The following is a 15,299-nucleotide window of genomic DNA, read 5'->3' on the forward strand; positions in this document are numbered from 1 at the left end:
GTTTTCCCTACAAAATCGTTTTTTTTATATTCCTAAGATTTTTTGTGTTATCGAATTATTATCACGAATTAACTAAAAGAAGCATTTTAATTGTTCATTAACTGCATTAAAAATCATCACACCGCAATTTAAAAAACATAGTTTTAAAGCTAAAACTTTGCTTTATCGAATAGTGTAACTGCCAAATTAAAAAAAAAAATGTAAACATGATACAAATAAAGTAATACTTCGAACTTTCGTTCTAACCACAGAACTTTAGTTCCAACTCAATATTATTGTTCGTGACATTAAAAATTTTCAAAGACTTTCATTCTTGAGAACGTAAAAATGTAACGTTCGAAGAAATATCAAAAATACAATTCGAATTTTCTACAATAGATAAAAAACGAACGTCTTCTTTAGAGAAGTGCAAAACAGAGATACGGAATTCCTCACACGTTGGAATATTAATTAGTTTCTGCGACTTTGCGATTTATGACTTTAACATCTACATTTTCATAATAGTTTTTATTCAATTAAAAACTCGTTTGCGTTAAGTAATTTATAATGTCAATTTCTAAAATGGTTTACTTTAATATTTCACTGCCTAATTTTCTCGCTCGAACTTTCCATTAATAAAAACTGACATCTCAACGTCGGAAATGGGGCAGAAACGCATTATATCAATTGACAAATTAATTTTGCAGGAAGCTACAACGCCGGAAAATGCGGAAAATGGAGCAACGGTAGACGACGCAAGAAACTTCTTGGAGCGGAAAAGTACCGAGAAAGAGGCAGTGCGGAATAAGCAAAACGAAGGCAGATTCGAGAGGATCGTGAAGGAGACATCCAACATTCTCGGCAAGGCATGCAGCGTTGTAAAGGGCAGCTTGGGTTTCGAGGCGAGGTCAGAAAGCTCCGATCTCGGTCTCGGTTCCGAATCCGGTAGTGATTCTCGCCGAAGATCGATGGACGATGGTATCGAGGACGACCGGCCGTCAAAAAAAGTAGAAAATTCTAATAATTCCGCCACACTAAGAACAGACGACAGTAAAAAATCGCACACTAATCTCACCAGGTCTAGGAGTTGCGTGGATTCTATAGAGTGCCAGGATGACGGTCAGGAGTTCGATCACGTGCGCTACAAGATCGTAAAGTCGCATATGTTCAGCAAGAACATGTTCAATACCGCTCGAGGCGACGTTACGTATGAGGGATTGATGCAATATCTACGCGAATATTCGTTCCAAGAATTGCTGATGGATAACAATGTTGTCATTATTGAGCCGGTTCGCGCCGAGACGATAGAGCGAAAGTCATCACCGTTGACCAGAACAGAACCCAAGTGCAAGATCGCTGGTGCAATCCAGAAGAAGACGGAGAACCACGAGAGAAACGGCGAACGATCTCAGAGTGGCGGTACTGCTAAAAGCTCTAGGCAATCATCCATTAAAAAGCACTTCTTCTATCAACCTATACGAGTGAACCGTGAGCTCATTGACGAAGAGCTACCGGATCCGGATACCGTCAGAAACGTGAGACGCATGTTCGAGAACACTCTCGAGAAAAAGAAAATCAGCGATGCTGAGTTCTCTAGAGATGACAAGACTAGAAGGAGCGTCAGCATGAAGGATTTGACTACAATCGACGACAATCGATACGACGAAATATCCGACAAGACACGCGAAGAATCCAGGTAGCGTAATATTGAATGTCGTCGACAACAAAACTTTTATTATTCATAATGCGGATGCGAGTGTTTTGACTATATAAATATACCTTATAGACCAACTGTTTAAGTACGTTAGTTGAAGCGGATGAATTAAACGAGGTGACGGTACTCTAGATAAATCAACCCGAGATAATGTTATGTTTAATGGGATGGCAAATGGTGATGAAGTTTACGTTGGAACGTCTGTGTGTTAAATAGTTCTTATTCGCGATTAAGATAATAGCGTTTCCTAAATCGAAATTTCATTACAGGCGAGAGTTCTAAACAAAAAAGTAAGTCGTTTGTATTAAAATTTATGTACAACTAATATAGCCAAAACTTTAAAATTATCCATTCATTCTTCGATCGTTCGTGAACAGCTGCCATAACCAATATATTATGTTCAGATCCAGATGTTCCAGCAGAGCGAAAGATCTCACAAGACTCTTCGAGACCAAGTCCGCGTCATCGACCATTTCCATAGCCAAGGAGGAAATCGGAAGCCCACGATGCGAATCGAAAACGAGAATTCTCGCACAAAGTTTCGAAGCTAGAAGCGGAAACACGTCACCAAGTGGCTCTAATTGTTCTAAGAACAAAATCGGTCGTTATCATCATCATCATCATCACCATCATCATCATCATCATCAAAACTGGGATTCCGGCAGCGTGAGTTCCGGCGTGTCCAGCGATTATCCTGATACCGATCCCGGGAGTGGTGCTCATTGTACATCGTCCGATGACGAGGATGTGAATTGCAACGATGACGATGCAGATACGAGAGGTCCGGGGCATTACGTGTCTCAAGACGTACTGCGAAAGATTCGCGAATGCGGCACTTCTGTAACTTACTATGGCGGGAAAGTGGTTAATATGCACAATGGGCCATTAGTTTCGCCGTTGATCGGCAATGGCTTCAAGCGAATCGACGAATCGAACGATTACGTAAAGTTCAAATTGGTAAAGAGCAACTCCTGTGATAGTAGGCTGGAGTTAACTGGCAGATTCGTCGAGGGACAATCGTTACGTCGCACTCGGGATAGATGTGCCGATCTCAGGCAATGTACCATCGCGGAAACACCCAGCATCGAGATCACATCGATCGACAGCAGGCAAAAGGATGAGGTACAGAGGGACGAGGATGTCGAGCAAATTGAACAGATGAAGAGGGAACCTCCGGTGGTGATTGGTCTGGAGCCAAAAAAAGAAGATTCCAAGGAATCGAGGAAGATCTTCAAAGCTGACTTTAAGCTGGGCGATCTGGACGACTCGAGATCCAATTATCCGAGTAAATTTATGCCAAGCGCGTTGACGAGGTGGGAAGTAAATTCGAGCTGGAAAGTTGGTAATGATTTCGGGAAAATGGAGTTCGAAGAGTTCGAGGTACTCGAAGATAGTCTCAATGGAATCAGTGAGCAAAACAAATACACGCAAGCATCCTGAATGAAAAGTTTCTTGTACAATATTTATTTCTGTTATGTGATTGGAACGAACGATAATAGGAGATATAACGTCGCTATTACTTTTAATGAAATTGCGTAAAGATATTTCTTGGTATCATTGAAAATGACTTTTCTTTTGTGAAAAAAATAGTCAGTTTGTGTGGAAAGATATTTTTTAATCGCAATCAAATAAACATTGCTAGAAATAAAACAAATTAAAAAAAATTTTTCTAACAGCAAATAATGAAAACCTTGCAAGAATATACATTGATATAGTCACAGTAATTTATTGGATACATAAGTACTATCGTTCAATTAGTTTATTATTCCAGGTGGATAATCCACAAGAGTCATATTAGAACAGGTAATAAATATTAATACGTACTAAAATATAATACATATAGTATGTACTATTGCATATAATACACAAAGCACACATGAATGATCGATGTAATTTGTACTAAATGTGTAATAAATAATCATATGTAATAATCTTATTTATTGATGTTTTTACTATTCTTCTTTCTTTTTCTCTTTCCAAAAAATTATACAAATTATTAAGTGTTCATTTATCATTGAAATTAAATAGAGATCTTTTGATTTTACTCTTATAACATAAATTTACACAAAAAAATGTTGTAATTATTCCAAACTTTTTATCTGCAAATCTATATTCAAACCATCTCGCTGAGCCAAGAACAGGATAAATATCAGATTATAAAAACTAAGTCGAATGTCGCATATTTCGAAACGCAAGTCTCGAATCAAATGATATATTGACGGCAGACGACGCGATGCTATTTTCAACATTATGTATTCGTGGAAGTGTTGATTTATCGATTCTTTTGAAGATTTAATTACTATGGACTTCAAGGAATATCTTGGCAAGACAGGATCCATCATGTAGTCAGGAATGCCTTAATGTATTCATGATGACTTGCATTAAATAACATTACCGCAAGTTTTCAAGCATTAAACTGACAATACAATATTAGAATAATAGTTTCGTTATTACTATGAATAAAAAAACATTATTAACAAAAAGTTCTCAAAATAATTTTTGTTATACGCGTTATAAATATATACAATTATTTAAGTACAACAATATGTTCCAGTTTGCTTGCTAGGACAACGGCGTATAATTATTGATTTATTTTGAAGTGTATGTGGCACAGTAGTAAATACAAGGATCATAAAAGTTTCGGTATGAATCCGGCGTCAAGCGTTACATAGATTGCAAAACCAAACAGTGCTATAAAGTTTACATTGCGAACTTTATATGATATGACGGGCACTGTGTAAACCGATCTTCGCGTAGATGTTCTCGTTGGACTTTGAGTAAAGAGTATCATGAAACTTCTCAGTGTTTCCGTGTGAAAAAGCGTGCTTTCTATTTTGTATTCAGAATTGAAAAACTCCACGAATGCTTCGTTTTATTCACTTTACGTGTCTCATTCCCTTTAACCTTTCGTTCGAGAATGTAAGTAGACGCGATGATTTAATGTTTTAGTCACGTATGAATACGATAAGAATTATTTGTATATCTTTTATTATATATTTATATAATTAATGCACTAGCATTTGAAAATGTGCTAATAATATCAAGAGCATGAATATTTTCACATTCTTGCAAGAACATTAAGGTTGTACATCGTGTAACTAATTACAAATCTATCTAATATCGAAAAAATTATAGCAAAGATATACATTCTTTACGGAATGACAAAAAAGTTTGTGTAACAAAGTTTTGTGTGTTTATCAAATCACTACCCAGGTGGCAAGATATGTGATGTTATGATCGTCGATCGATATGTAATGTTATGTTTTATTAATTACCAAATAGACTGTACCAAAAAATTTTCATCGAATGATGAACTGAAGACCGCTCTATTTGCTGTCTGGAGGAATTTATCCCTAGAAAGATAAGCGGCCATGATGCGTTTCCGATACAAGATATACAACTAATAGTATAGCATTTGTTTTAAATATACGTTATTGTAATACTAACGATTTGATAAACACAAAACTTAGTGGCTAAAACTTTACTATCACCCTGTAAGTCTATCAAATATTAGGATAGAGATCCTGCAAACTTTGATGTTTTCAAGTTACATTAATCCTGCCACGAAATAAAATCAAAAGAAATAATTTTATAAACGTTATACGAGTAATACAATATATTTGTTGGTTCAGTTTTAATAAATGGGATAAGTAGGTAACTCACCGATACTCTCGGTCTCCACTTTTTCCGTTGACGTAACCCTTGCAGTTTTCTTCACTTCTCTTTCCGTGGCTTTAGGCTCTTTTAGTTGCTTCATCAGAAGTGGATTTAACTTTGGCGAGTAAGAATTGGCCGATAGGGAGACGCTCCTCTGAGAGATGTGCCACCATCGTCTGCACCATGTTTCCTGAAACACGCAACAGCAATTTCCGTTGTTGCTTACGCGATATTTCTATGTAAACAAGTATATGAATCCGGAAATTTAATTGGCGTATTATTAGAGTTCAACAAAGTTAAATATGTATGGAATGAACGCAGATTTTCAATTGAGCGTGCAATTATCGAAGTTTATCGTTGGTTCAGTCTCTTCATGGCCCATCTGTTCATCGATTATCCGATAAATTATAACACAATAATTTAAAGATAAATACAAAGGGCTTCATTAAATCAAGATTCATAGTTTTGCTTTAATTCGCTTAAAATTAACTATCTTCGGAAGAATGTGAACGCATGTAATCGCAAGAGATTAGGTTATTGTACTCTTAATATCATACTTACATATTACTATTAACAAGCTATATTATTGCGTAACATATATAATATACTGAAAACTTTGTCATTCTCGTAATTTTCTGTTAGCTTATTTTCTGAGAAAAGTTTTTAAAAAATGTTTTGTTTAGCTTGTATATATTATTATGACTATGTATGCTATTGTTTTATTTTTCAAGTAAAATACTCGAAAATGTTAGTGAAGAAATCTCTGCTTGAAAAGCACGCATAATATTTACTTCAGAGCATAGAAATGCAATATTGGATGATGGAAATCCTGTGCAAAATATAGAACGCTTGATGCAACTAGAGTTTAACAGCAAAAATGTAATCATGGTACATACTGTGAAAGATTACGGTTTCACACCATAGGTATCACAAAAATACTTCGTATAACGTAAATGTTATTTTTTCATTACGCAAAAATTTTTAATTTGATTATATAATAATAAGTAGTTCATGTTACAATATATAATATTACGGAATATAATATTACCGGTTATCAGATTAGATAAAATAGAATAAAACGATACAGATTTCTATTCTCAGGAGAACGTATCCCCCATTTCAATGGCGCTTTATTGATTCTCCAAAAGAAAAAGAATCGTTATTTTTAGGCAAAGATGGGAAGAGTCAATTGTAGGAAGATTAATTGAGATAAATGGATAGAGAGAATAGAAAAAAAGAAAAGAAAAAGAAGGAAAAATAATAGAAAGAGAAAGAAAGAGATAGAGAGAAAAATAATATGTAAAAATATAATACATTGTAGGACGCATTTTTCTTCTAAACTTTATTGTGGACCAGAAAACTGTCTTTAGAGTTCATCATTAATTCTGTAAAGTTCCATAGCGAGTAAAGATCTAAGAAATAATAATAATGTATTTTATAAAGTAAAATAAGAGATAATAATAATGTATTTTATAAAGTAACAAGAGATAATAATGGATTTTATAAACTAACAAGAGATAATAATAATGTATTTCATAAAGTAATAAAGTTTTCAAATAATTGAAAAAAAAAATGATATATTATAAATCGGTACAAATAAAAAATATACTCAATTACAACATAGTTATACTTTATATCCAATTTATATCTCAATTATTGTAATAGTTAATTAATTATAATCCTGCTATTTTCCAATGACTAATTTTTTATTATTCTCTGTAAAAAGAGCAAGTTCTTAGAAATTACATTGCTTCCTAATCAGTTATAAATTAAAAGAGGCTATTACTTTGGAAGAAATATTCATTTTCACACATATATTTGTCTACAGTCACTAGCAATTCTTTCAATATAACATACTGAGTTAAGTACCATAATGTCAATATGCACATAAAATTATAGCTGGACATATAAGCAATTTTCTGCGGACATGCTTCGCCAAGCAATATTACTTTTGTTTCACACACGGATCGTGAGCGAACTGTAGAAATACATTCGACGTGCGTCGAATTAAAGACATTGATGCAGATTCCTTCTTGCAAATGACCAAGGAACCATCTGAATGTAAAAATTTTGAAAATCGTATCCATTGATATCTCTTTCTTTGAAAGTGTTCAACCCTTTTAATATCGGTTTCTTGTTATCTCCGCTCTAGTGGCCTAGTTTCTTCCTGCATCTCCTCTTACTTCCGATGCGTTTATCCCGGCGTAGTCCCAGCAAAGCGTCACCATCGATTTCACTGCGGCATCCGCAGGAATTGTATTTGCACCTTGCTGTAAGAAGACTGACTTTTAAATTTCTAGCAAGCTGCGCGCGATTGCTTGTGAAATGCAGATGCGTCTATTGTATGTAGGCGCTTCGTTCTATATCGATAATATTTATTATTGTGCAGCGTCCACCGTACATCTCAATTGCAGACGTACTTATGTACAATCGAATGATATCAATTTATAAACAGAATGTCTTTAAATAGAAGAATACATGTAGAATGTCTATAGCGCGAATTAAAAATTTAACTGATATACGCTCTAGCGTGGTATATTACTGAAGTTAATGTAAACCACATCGAAAGACACGCCTATCATTAATTATCTAACAATTAAGTCGAGCTAAAATATTTTTTCCAATAATTCCCACAGAGAGGAAGAGAGAGAGAGAGAGAGAGAGAGAGAGAGAGAGAAGAGAAAAAATGTTATGATAGCATGTTTTTAAAATAATTACTCTATTAAGAAAAACAAGACTCCGATTTTATAATTGAAGATAAAAAAGCTTTTAGTAGAAACAAGAAACAGAAAATAACTCTACTATTTATCTTGAAATCCGTAATCTCTTAGAGTATCACGTTTCTTAATCTACGGATACATTTAGTCTGCTTTTCGAAACAAAAATAAAATCCAGCTTTTCCAAGGAATAACGTTACGCGTGTACTCGCTTTCTATCAAATTGAAAGACGTGTGGCGATATATCCAATTTCTAAAAATTAACTTGGGTGTGTCGGTGTGTCTATAATTTCATGAAATGTGATAACTTAACGCAAGGAAAATATGTGTTCTTAATTTAAGTGGTACTTCTAATTATAGTGTCTGTGATTTACGAGTACTCGACATGCGCGTACTATACGTCTATAATCAATTTAATCCTGCTGTTTAGGGTCGCTAAACACTGTACTTTTTAGTGAACCTATTTCATAAAAATTATCAGGATATTTGAAATTTCTATTCTGATGTCTATAGAAATTTCAAATATCCTGATAATTTTTATGAAATAGGTTCACAAAGTACAGTGTTTAAAATGTTTATGTTTAAAACATTTTTACAAAACAAACGTTTAATAATAAAACATATTTTAATTTTAAACTTTTATTATTTTAAATCCAAACACATAATGTTCTATTTATTGAAAAAATTTGAAATTAAAATATCTTTAAATGTGTTTTTAAAAAACGAAGAGAAAAATAATAAAACATTTTAATATCTTAAAATTAAATACATTTTTTTAGTGTCATTGTCGAGATTCTATCAATAGAATAAAAATAAATTTAATAAAAAATATAATAACCTTTTTAAAAAATACTACATTAGACGATATTTAGATATATTTTTTAATATATAAGAAAAATATATTTTTTTATAAAAATTAGATAATTTAAAAAAAATTTACTCAAAGCAAATATTATAGACTTTATTACAATAAAAATAAAAAATAGTTATAAAATAATTTATAACATATCATTAAATAATTGTGAACAGAAAATTTTAAATATAGAGTATTATTGTTACATCGCGGATTATTTTCTACTTTTCTATAAAAAATATTTTACAAGGCAAAGTGAGATACATGTTTATCGTGTTCAAGAAATATCAGTACAGAATTTAGTCAACTTGGCGGTAACTCCTTAATTGGCTATACTTGCGAACAGTGCAAACCTGCGAGATACTAAATTTCACATACGCGGTTATCGCGCGGTTTTCAGACTAGCGCAATAATGAAAGAGATATACCGAAAATCATGTAGGAATTCAATATCACTACGGCTCATGCATATTCACCATCGTAACTTTCCTCAACTCTTAGCACTGTTAATAGTCAGAGATCAAAGATCTATTTATACAAAGATTAATTTGAATTTAGGAAATCTTTTGAATTTTCGTCATCAGAAGCATATTATGCACTGTCATATTGAATAAAGTTACACTATGATGGCAAAGCTGAAACGAAACGCACATTTTTACAAACATTTTGCAGCTTTTAATTAGCGCATTGAGACTACATGATTTCATCTTCTATTTGATCTTCCATCGACTCTTTCTCTCTCAGATGTAACTGTGTTACATGCTATTATAACTTCGTTTCAAACTGGGTCACCATTTTTCACTACACAGTGAATGTGAAACGTATATTTTTCAACTGCCCCTGATGAAAAAAACAGTAACATGTCATAGCTATTGTAAAAAAATAAATATAATATATTTACAAAGATAATGTGTCTTTCTTCCACCCATGATGCAAATTGCGTGTTAGAAGATATACGGAGGTACAATAGTAAAGCAGAAAATCTTAGGAAAATATTTCCTTGCGACGCGGCGACAATAGTAAAAAAATGAATTACAAAAAAAATGCTATCGCTTTCTTTTTTGTAATATAATAAACTATTTTACAATAAGCAAGATAATATAAACTCTTTACAGTATTAGATTCATAGTAATAATTTACTAGACAAATAACAAAAATTTGAAAGAAATGTAAACAAAATATTTTTTTTGATGCTGTTAAAGAATATCTTTAAACAGTTTTGCTGAAGGCATTCAACTTTTTTTTTAGTGTGCACGATGTAATTTCGTTGATCCATATACCTACATAGAACCGATACGCCCTTTCGATCAACATTGCTTCCGACCATTACACAAGCTAAAAACATTTTCCGCGCTGTATGTCGAGTGGAGCTGGACGCTGGGCGGGATCGATGACGTGATGTGGTAATGGTAAAGCCAAGTGCTCGATTTCAAACTAGAGCCCTTTCGTATTAATTCATCCAACTTGTGGCCTTTTTGCTTATCGATGTCTGCTAAAGTATACATCATAGCACAGCGCGCACGCGATTGCCTATATCGTCGTGCCAATTAAATTCTCCCCCCCCCCCCCCCACCCTCAATTTGTGATCTACAAAGCGCATTCACGTCGTGTGGTACAAACACATAGTGATTCTGTTACGTTCTCGCACTACAAATTTCGAATTCTACGATAAAAAAAACGCCTCGTCCAACCATGCGGTGTCAGCTACACGTGTAAATGATGCGATAGCTATGCATTTTTCATTTTTTCGCGTGTATTGATGTTCCAGTGCAATTTACGTCGGATAACAGACGAAGTTTTCATCGCTTGTGTAAATTTGGAAACATTTCCGATGAAAAAACAAGAGAGAGAGAGAGAGAGAGAGAGGGAGAGAGAGAGAGAGAGAGAGAGAGAAACCTTTGACTAAATCTGGTGACAAGGTAGCTATCAAAGTACATTGCTTTCGAGTCTTAAAGGGATATTGACAAAGTCACTTTCTGGGCTGAAATTGACGTCGTTAAACCCTAGATGGACGTTAAAAGTTTTATCGAAAGGCATTAAAATAGTATTAGATAGAATCGCTGCATGCACAGTTATAATATATTACATTATAACATTATCATCGTAAACGCATATATAAAAACTTATATCTTGTCTCTGATCGTCAAATTTAATATCTTTTTTATGATGTGTTTAGATAACTGAGTACGATACAATAAGTGCATGAACGCTGCATTAATCCAACCACATTTCGATCGCAATGTTTTTGTTTGTGACGACACTCCATATCATATAAAAACTGCGAATTCGAATAAAATTTATATTTTGGTCCTATATAAGATTGCGTAACTTTTTTTCAATTAGCGATAACCAATACGTCGTAAATAAAAAAATGTGTTATACGTGTTCGAAAAATTAAAAAATTAAAAATTGATAGGTTCACGGTAAAAAAATCGTGCGTCCATATGTAGAATTTTTCTTGTGTTATCACATTTTGATTATTACTTCAATGTAAAATCAACATACAACTGATATGTTATTATTTTTGTAACATTTTGATGTGTTAGATTCATATCACCTTTCTAACTTAACAATTGCGTATGTCAATTAAAAATGGAATATTATTTTGAGTGTTTTTAATACAATTGTTTCTTTAATCTATATATCTCAAAGTCAATTTAATATCTAAGAATTTTTTCATTAACATTATACGAACAAAAATGATTTATTAACATTTTCGTACGAGTTACTGCAACTACTCTTCTATGTAGGGTAAAAGCAGGGATTATGGAATAGCTTTTTTTAAATTAACATTGCTCCGATATAAATGCATATGAAGACTTTAAATTTACAAAGAACTCTTGAGGAATACGTTAGCTACAACATCCAATAAATGAAAGTCGCCAAAATTTAAATCCAACGTCAATATTAACAAAAAGTCAAAAGTGAGAAAATGGGGAGGTCTAAAAAATGGGATGTAATATGGAATACCGATGAAATTTTGACCATAGTAATAAATAACACAATAAATGAAATCTAAATTTGTTTATTTATATAAACTGAAGAAAAATAGAAAACTGTTCAATTTTTATATTGTACAATAATACAGAAAATATAATAGCATCATTACGAACGTTATTATGCATGGACAAATAAAAAATCGCAAATAAGCTGATAAACTGCAAATAAGCTGATATAGAATACATGCTGTAATCTAACTTAACCTAATCTGATCACGAATAAGTTGCTGACATGCATGGAATCTATTCCATATTCTCAACCCTCGATGTATTCCACATTACCTGCAAAAGCATGTCGTCATATGACAAATAAAGTCTTTCCGTAGCAATAAACAAGTTTGAAATAGCAATTAATCTGCATAATATTGTTCATGCAACATTATTAAAAGAATCTGTGCAATATAAGCATTAAAAAAATTTACCTTCAGTTTGTGAGAACACTTTTTAGAAAAAGCTGCCGGATCTTTTGACGTAACGAAAATGAATAAATGTTAAATGTAGCAAAACGGTTGGTCGGACCAAGTTCATTGCTTGTTATGACATGTTTGATAACAGTTACAATAACTTTCAGCGATTGCCGCCAGATTGCAATGCTTTGTTTAAAAAATAAGCCACTATTCCATATTAGTAGCCTATGCCATAATTCTTGATTTTACCCTACTCTACTTTTATTTTATATGTTAGTTTTAAATCACCCTTAAAATCAAATAACAAATATAAATGTAAAGTATTGTATCAATTATTTAACATTACTAGTTCGTTAATAAATAACACAAGACGAATGAGTTACTTTAACTTAAAATTTAGAGTGGATCTCCTGGGACATGTAAAAAATGTTAAAATTAACATTTTCTTTTTTACTGTGTAAAAATACACGCGGAAATTCAAAATGACCAAACAATATTTGCCTTTTTTTTAAAATAAAAAAAACATTCTTTTATTTCTCTGTCGCAATCTGTTACGATCGTTAAAAGAATTAAATGTAATGTATCGAGTTGATGTGCACGCCATTTCGCAATTCTCTAGAGTGGAACTTAGAAGTTATGAGGGATGTAATCTGGCTTAGAGACTAAAGAGTACTCGCATCATACTACAAAATGCAAGAAAGACAACTTGATTTTCGCTTGTAAAGTATAAAAACTTTAAGACCAAGGTCTTTACTGGCGTGAAACATTTTGCATAATAAAGTTACCAAGACTGACATATCTTCTTTCTAACATTCCTACATAAAAAAATTTTAAGACGTTATATAAACAATCAATAAAATAGATTGATAATAACATATGAAATAGATGGTTTTGTTGAAATATTCAAAAATTTAGCTAGCTACAGATCTGAAAATAATTTTGTTGGACCATCAAAACAAGTATGCTCAAGCTGATTGCTAGAATGTCAAAACTTTTTACATCATTACTTATTATATTTGAATTTCCTTACATAATTACAATATTTTAGTAATTCTACAAAATTATTCTCAGATCTACATCTAACTAAATTTTCAAATACTTAAGAAAAATCATTCTTTTTGTGCACAAATAAATGAGAAGAACTTTTTCGATAAAAAATGAAGTTTAGCGCTTAATATTTTTACGTAAAAAAAATATATATAATATATACATATATAAATTCACGTAAAAGTGATTAGGCATTAAGATACAGTTTTAACTGAAAAGGCGTTTCTCATTTATTAATATTTTAAGAGTTTCGGAGAATTGTAATTCAATACCGTTGAAATATGAGCAGCAATTAATTGCGAAAATAACTTGACTCTATATGAAACAAATGTGCATAAAACTAACGCGAGGAGAATAATATAATGAAGCGTCATAATTGGAAGAGGATTTGTTTTCATCGCGAAAGCTCTTAATCCACGATGCACGAGGTTTGAATTTACGATCCTCCTGTGGTTTCAACGAGCATACATATATGGTGAATAATGATCAGCAATGGTTCGCTCAAATACGGTGACAGTTTATCTCCATATCCATTTACTTGTCCCTTATATCTCTATTTGTTCTCTTTTACGAATATTCTTCAATATTATTTGATGTCGATAAGTGCTCGCACTGTCAAGTTAAAGCTCTTTTATAAAATCGGTTACAAAGAGAAAAAAATATTATAGAAAGAGTTATAAATATATGTACAAAATTGTATATATGTAAAATAAATTTACGTCACTAACGTAGCAATAGATTTATACGTTAAATAAAAAACGTGGTAGCAATCAGCGGTTATTTAATTCAGATATTTTATTTGTAATGTAAATCGATGTTGTCCAAATGTCTATCAGCATGATATTTTATTCGTGTATAAAAGCTTACAGTGCTTACTGTAAATTTATTACGATAGAAGTGTTGCAGAAGACTTTCTTTTCATAAATTCAAAATGTATTGAATTTATCTTAATGAAGAAAATGAATTACTTGCTGGTATAGTAATTCATTTGTTTAAATTCACATACAAGTTCTCAGAAAATTGGAATTAAGAGAACGAGGCGGTCCATACTGCACAATTCAATTATTATCCTCGTCCGCAGTTTTCTTTGACCGTAATATTGTTCGGACACTTTATGAGTGCCTATCGAAGAAATTGAATATCTCATAAAAAATTGATAGTATGTCCAACGTGCCAATGAAACATACGTCAAGAGAACCGATAGAAATGCAAATTTTCAGTATTTGTCAGTAATTGTCACTGCGGTCGACTACAAATTAGGTCAGCCCAGAATTCTACTGATATTGTTGGGTCTCGATGAATAATAGCCTTCAATATTGCAGAATTATCAGCTTCATTCCATTGTAACCGTCATGTCTTCAATTTGTTATTAATCAAATAAATTGATCTATTTATTTTTTCAATCCAAAATATTATTAAGAGAGACGCTTATCAAACATTGCAAAATATTAATGAGCAAGATGTTCATTCAAAGAAAACTTTTATCATATAGGGGAAAGTCGCCGATACCGACGTACCACTTTGTTTTTAGACAATATTTCTTAAACAAAAGGTAAAAATAAAACTTTAAAAATGTAATTACAAACTGAAAACTGTCTTCTATCAGATAGTATAAGCAGTTTTTATAATACTATTTGCAATTTTTCAATAATTAATTTTTTCGTAAGGTAAGCAAAAGTGAGCGTCTGACAAAATGGGCTCCATAACTAACACAGTAGGCAGTAATGCTACGTATTCCTATTCTTTTTCTTTTACAGAAATTATCTGTATAAAGTACCTATAAGTGAATGTATATAAGATTTTTTAGAATCATTTTACTTCGTTATAATACATTTTTATTGAATTATATGCATATTTACTTTATGCTGTTCTGCAAGATGCAAATATGTAACGCGATAGTTTTTCTAGAGTTGTTCCATATATGCAC

At 32.3% G+C, this 15,299-nt stretch overlaps 2 protein-coding genes across 2 annotated transcripts in view; one reads left to right on the plus strand and one right to left on the minus strand.

Annotated features, from left to right (window-relative positions):
• jv (javelin) overlaps positions 1–3,294 on the plus strand; it is a 32,001-nt gene extending 28,707 nt beyond the window's left edge. The window contains exons 6-7 of the mRNA XM_018511717.1: positions 687–1,675; positions 2,098–3,294. Coding sequence (XP_018367219.1) covers positions 687–1,675; positions 2,098–3,133 — 2,025 coding nt within the window. The 3' untranslated portion in view covers positions 3,134–3,294. The remainder of the gene's footprint in view (positions 1–686; positions 1,676–2,097) is intronic.
• MCU (mitochondrial calcium uniporter) overlaps positions 1–15,299 on the minus strand; it is a 67,388-nt gene that overhangs the window by 34,866 nt on the left and 17,223 nt on the right. The window contains exon 2 of the mRNA XM_018511718.1: positions 5,357–5,540. Within this exon, the coding sequence (XP_018367220.1) occupies positions 5,357–5,540 (184 nt within the window). The remainder of the gene's footprint in view (positions 1–5,356; positions 5,541–15,299) is intronic.

The sequence above is a fragment of the Trachymyrmex cornetzi genome, unplaced genomic scaffold (genome assembly GCF_001594075.2).
Source record: "Trachymyrmex cornetzi isolate Tcor2-1 unplaced genomic scaffold, Tcor1.1 scaffold385, whole genome shotgun sequence".
NCBI classification, from domain to species: Eukaryota; Metazoa; Arthropoda; class Insecta; order Hymenoptera; family Formicidae; genus Trachymyrmex; species Trachymyrmex cornetzi.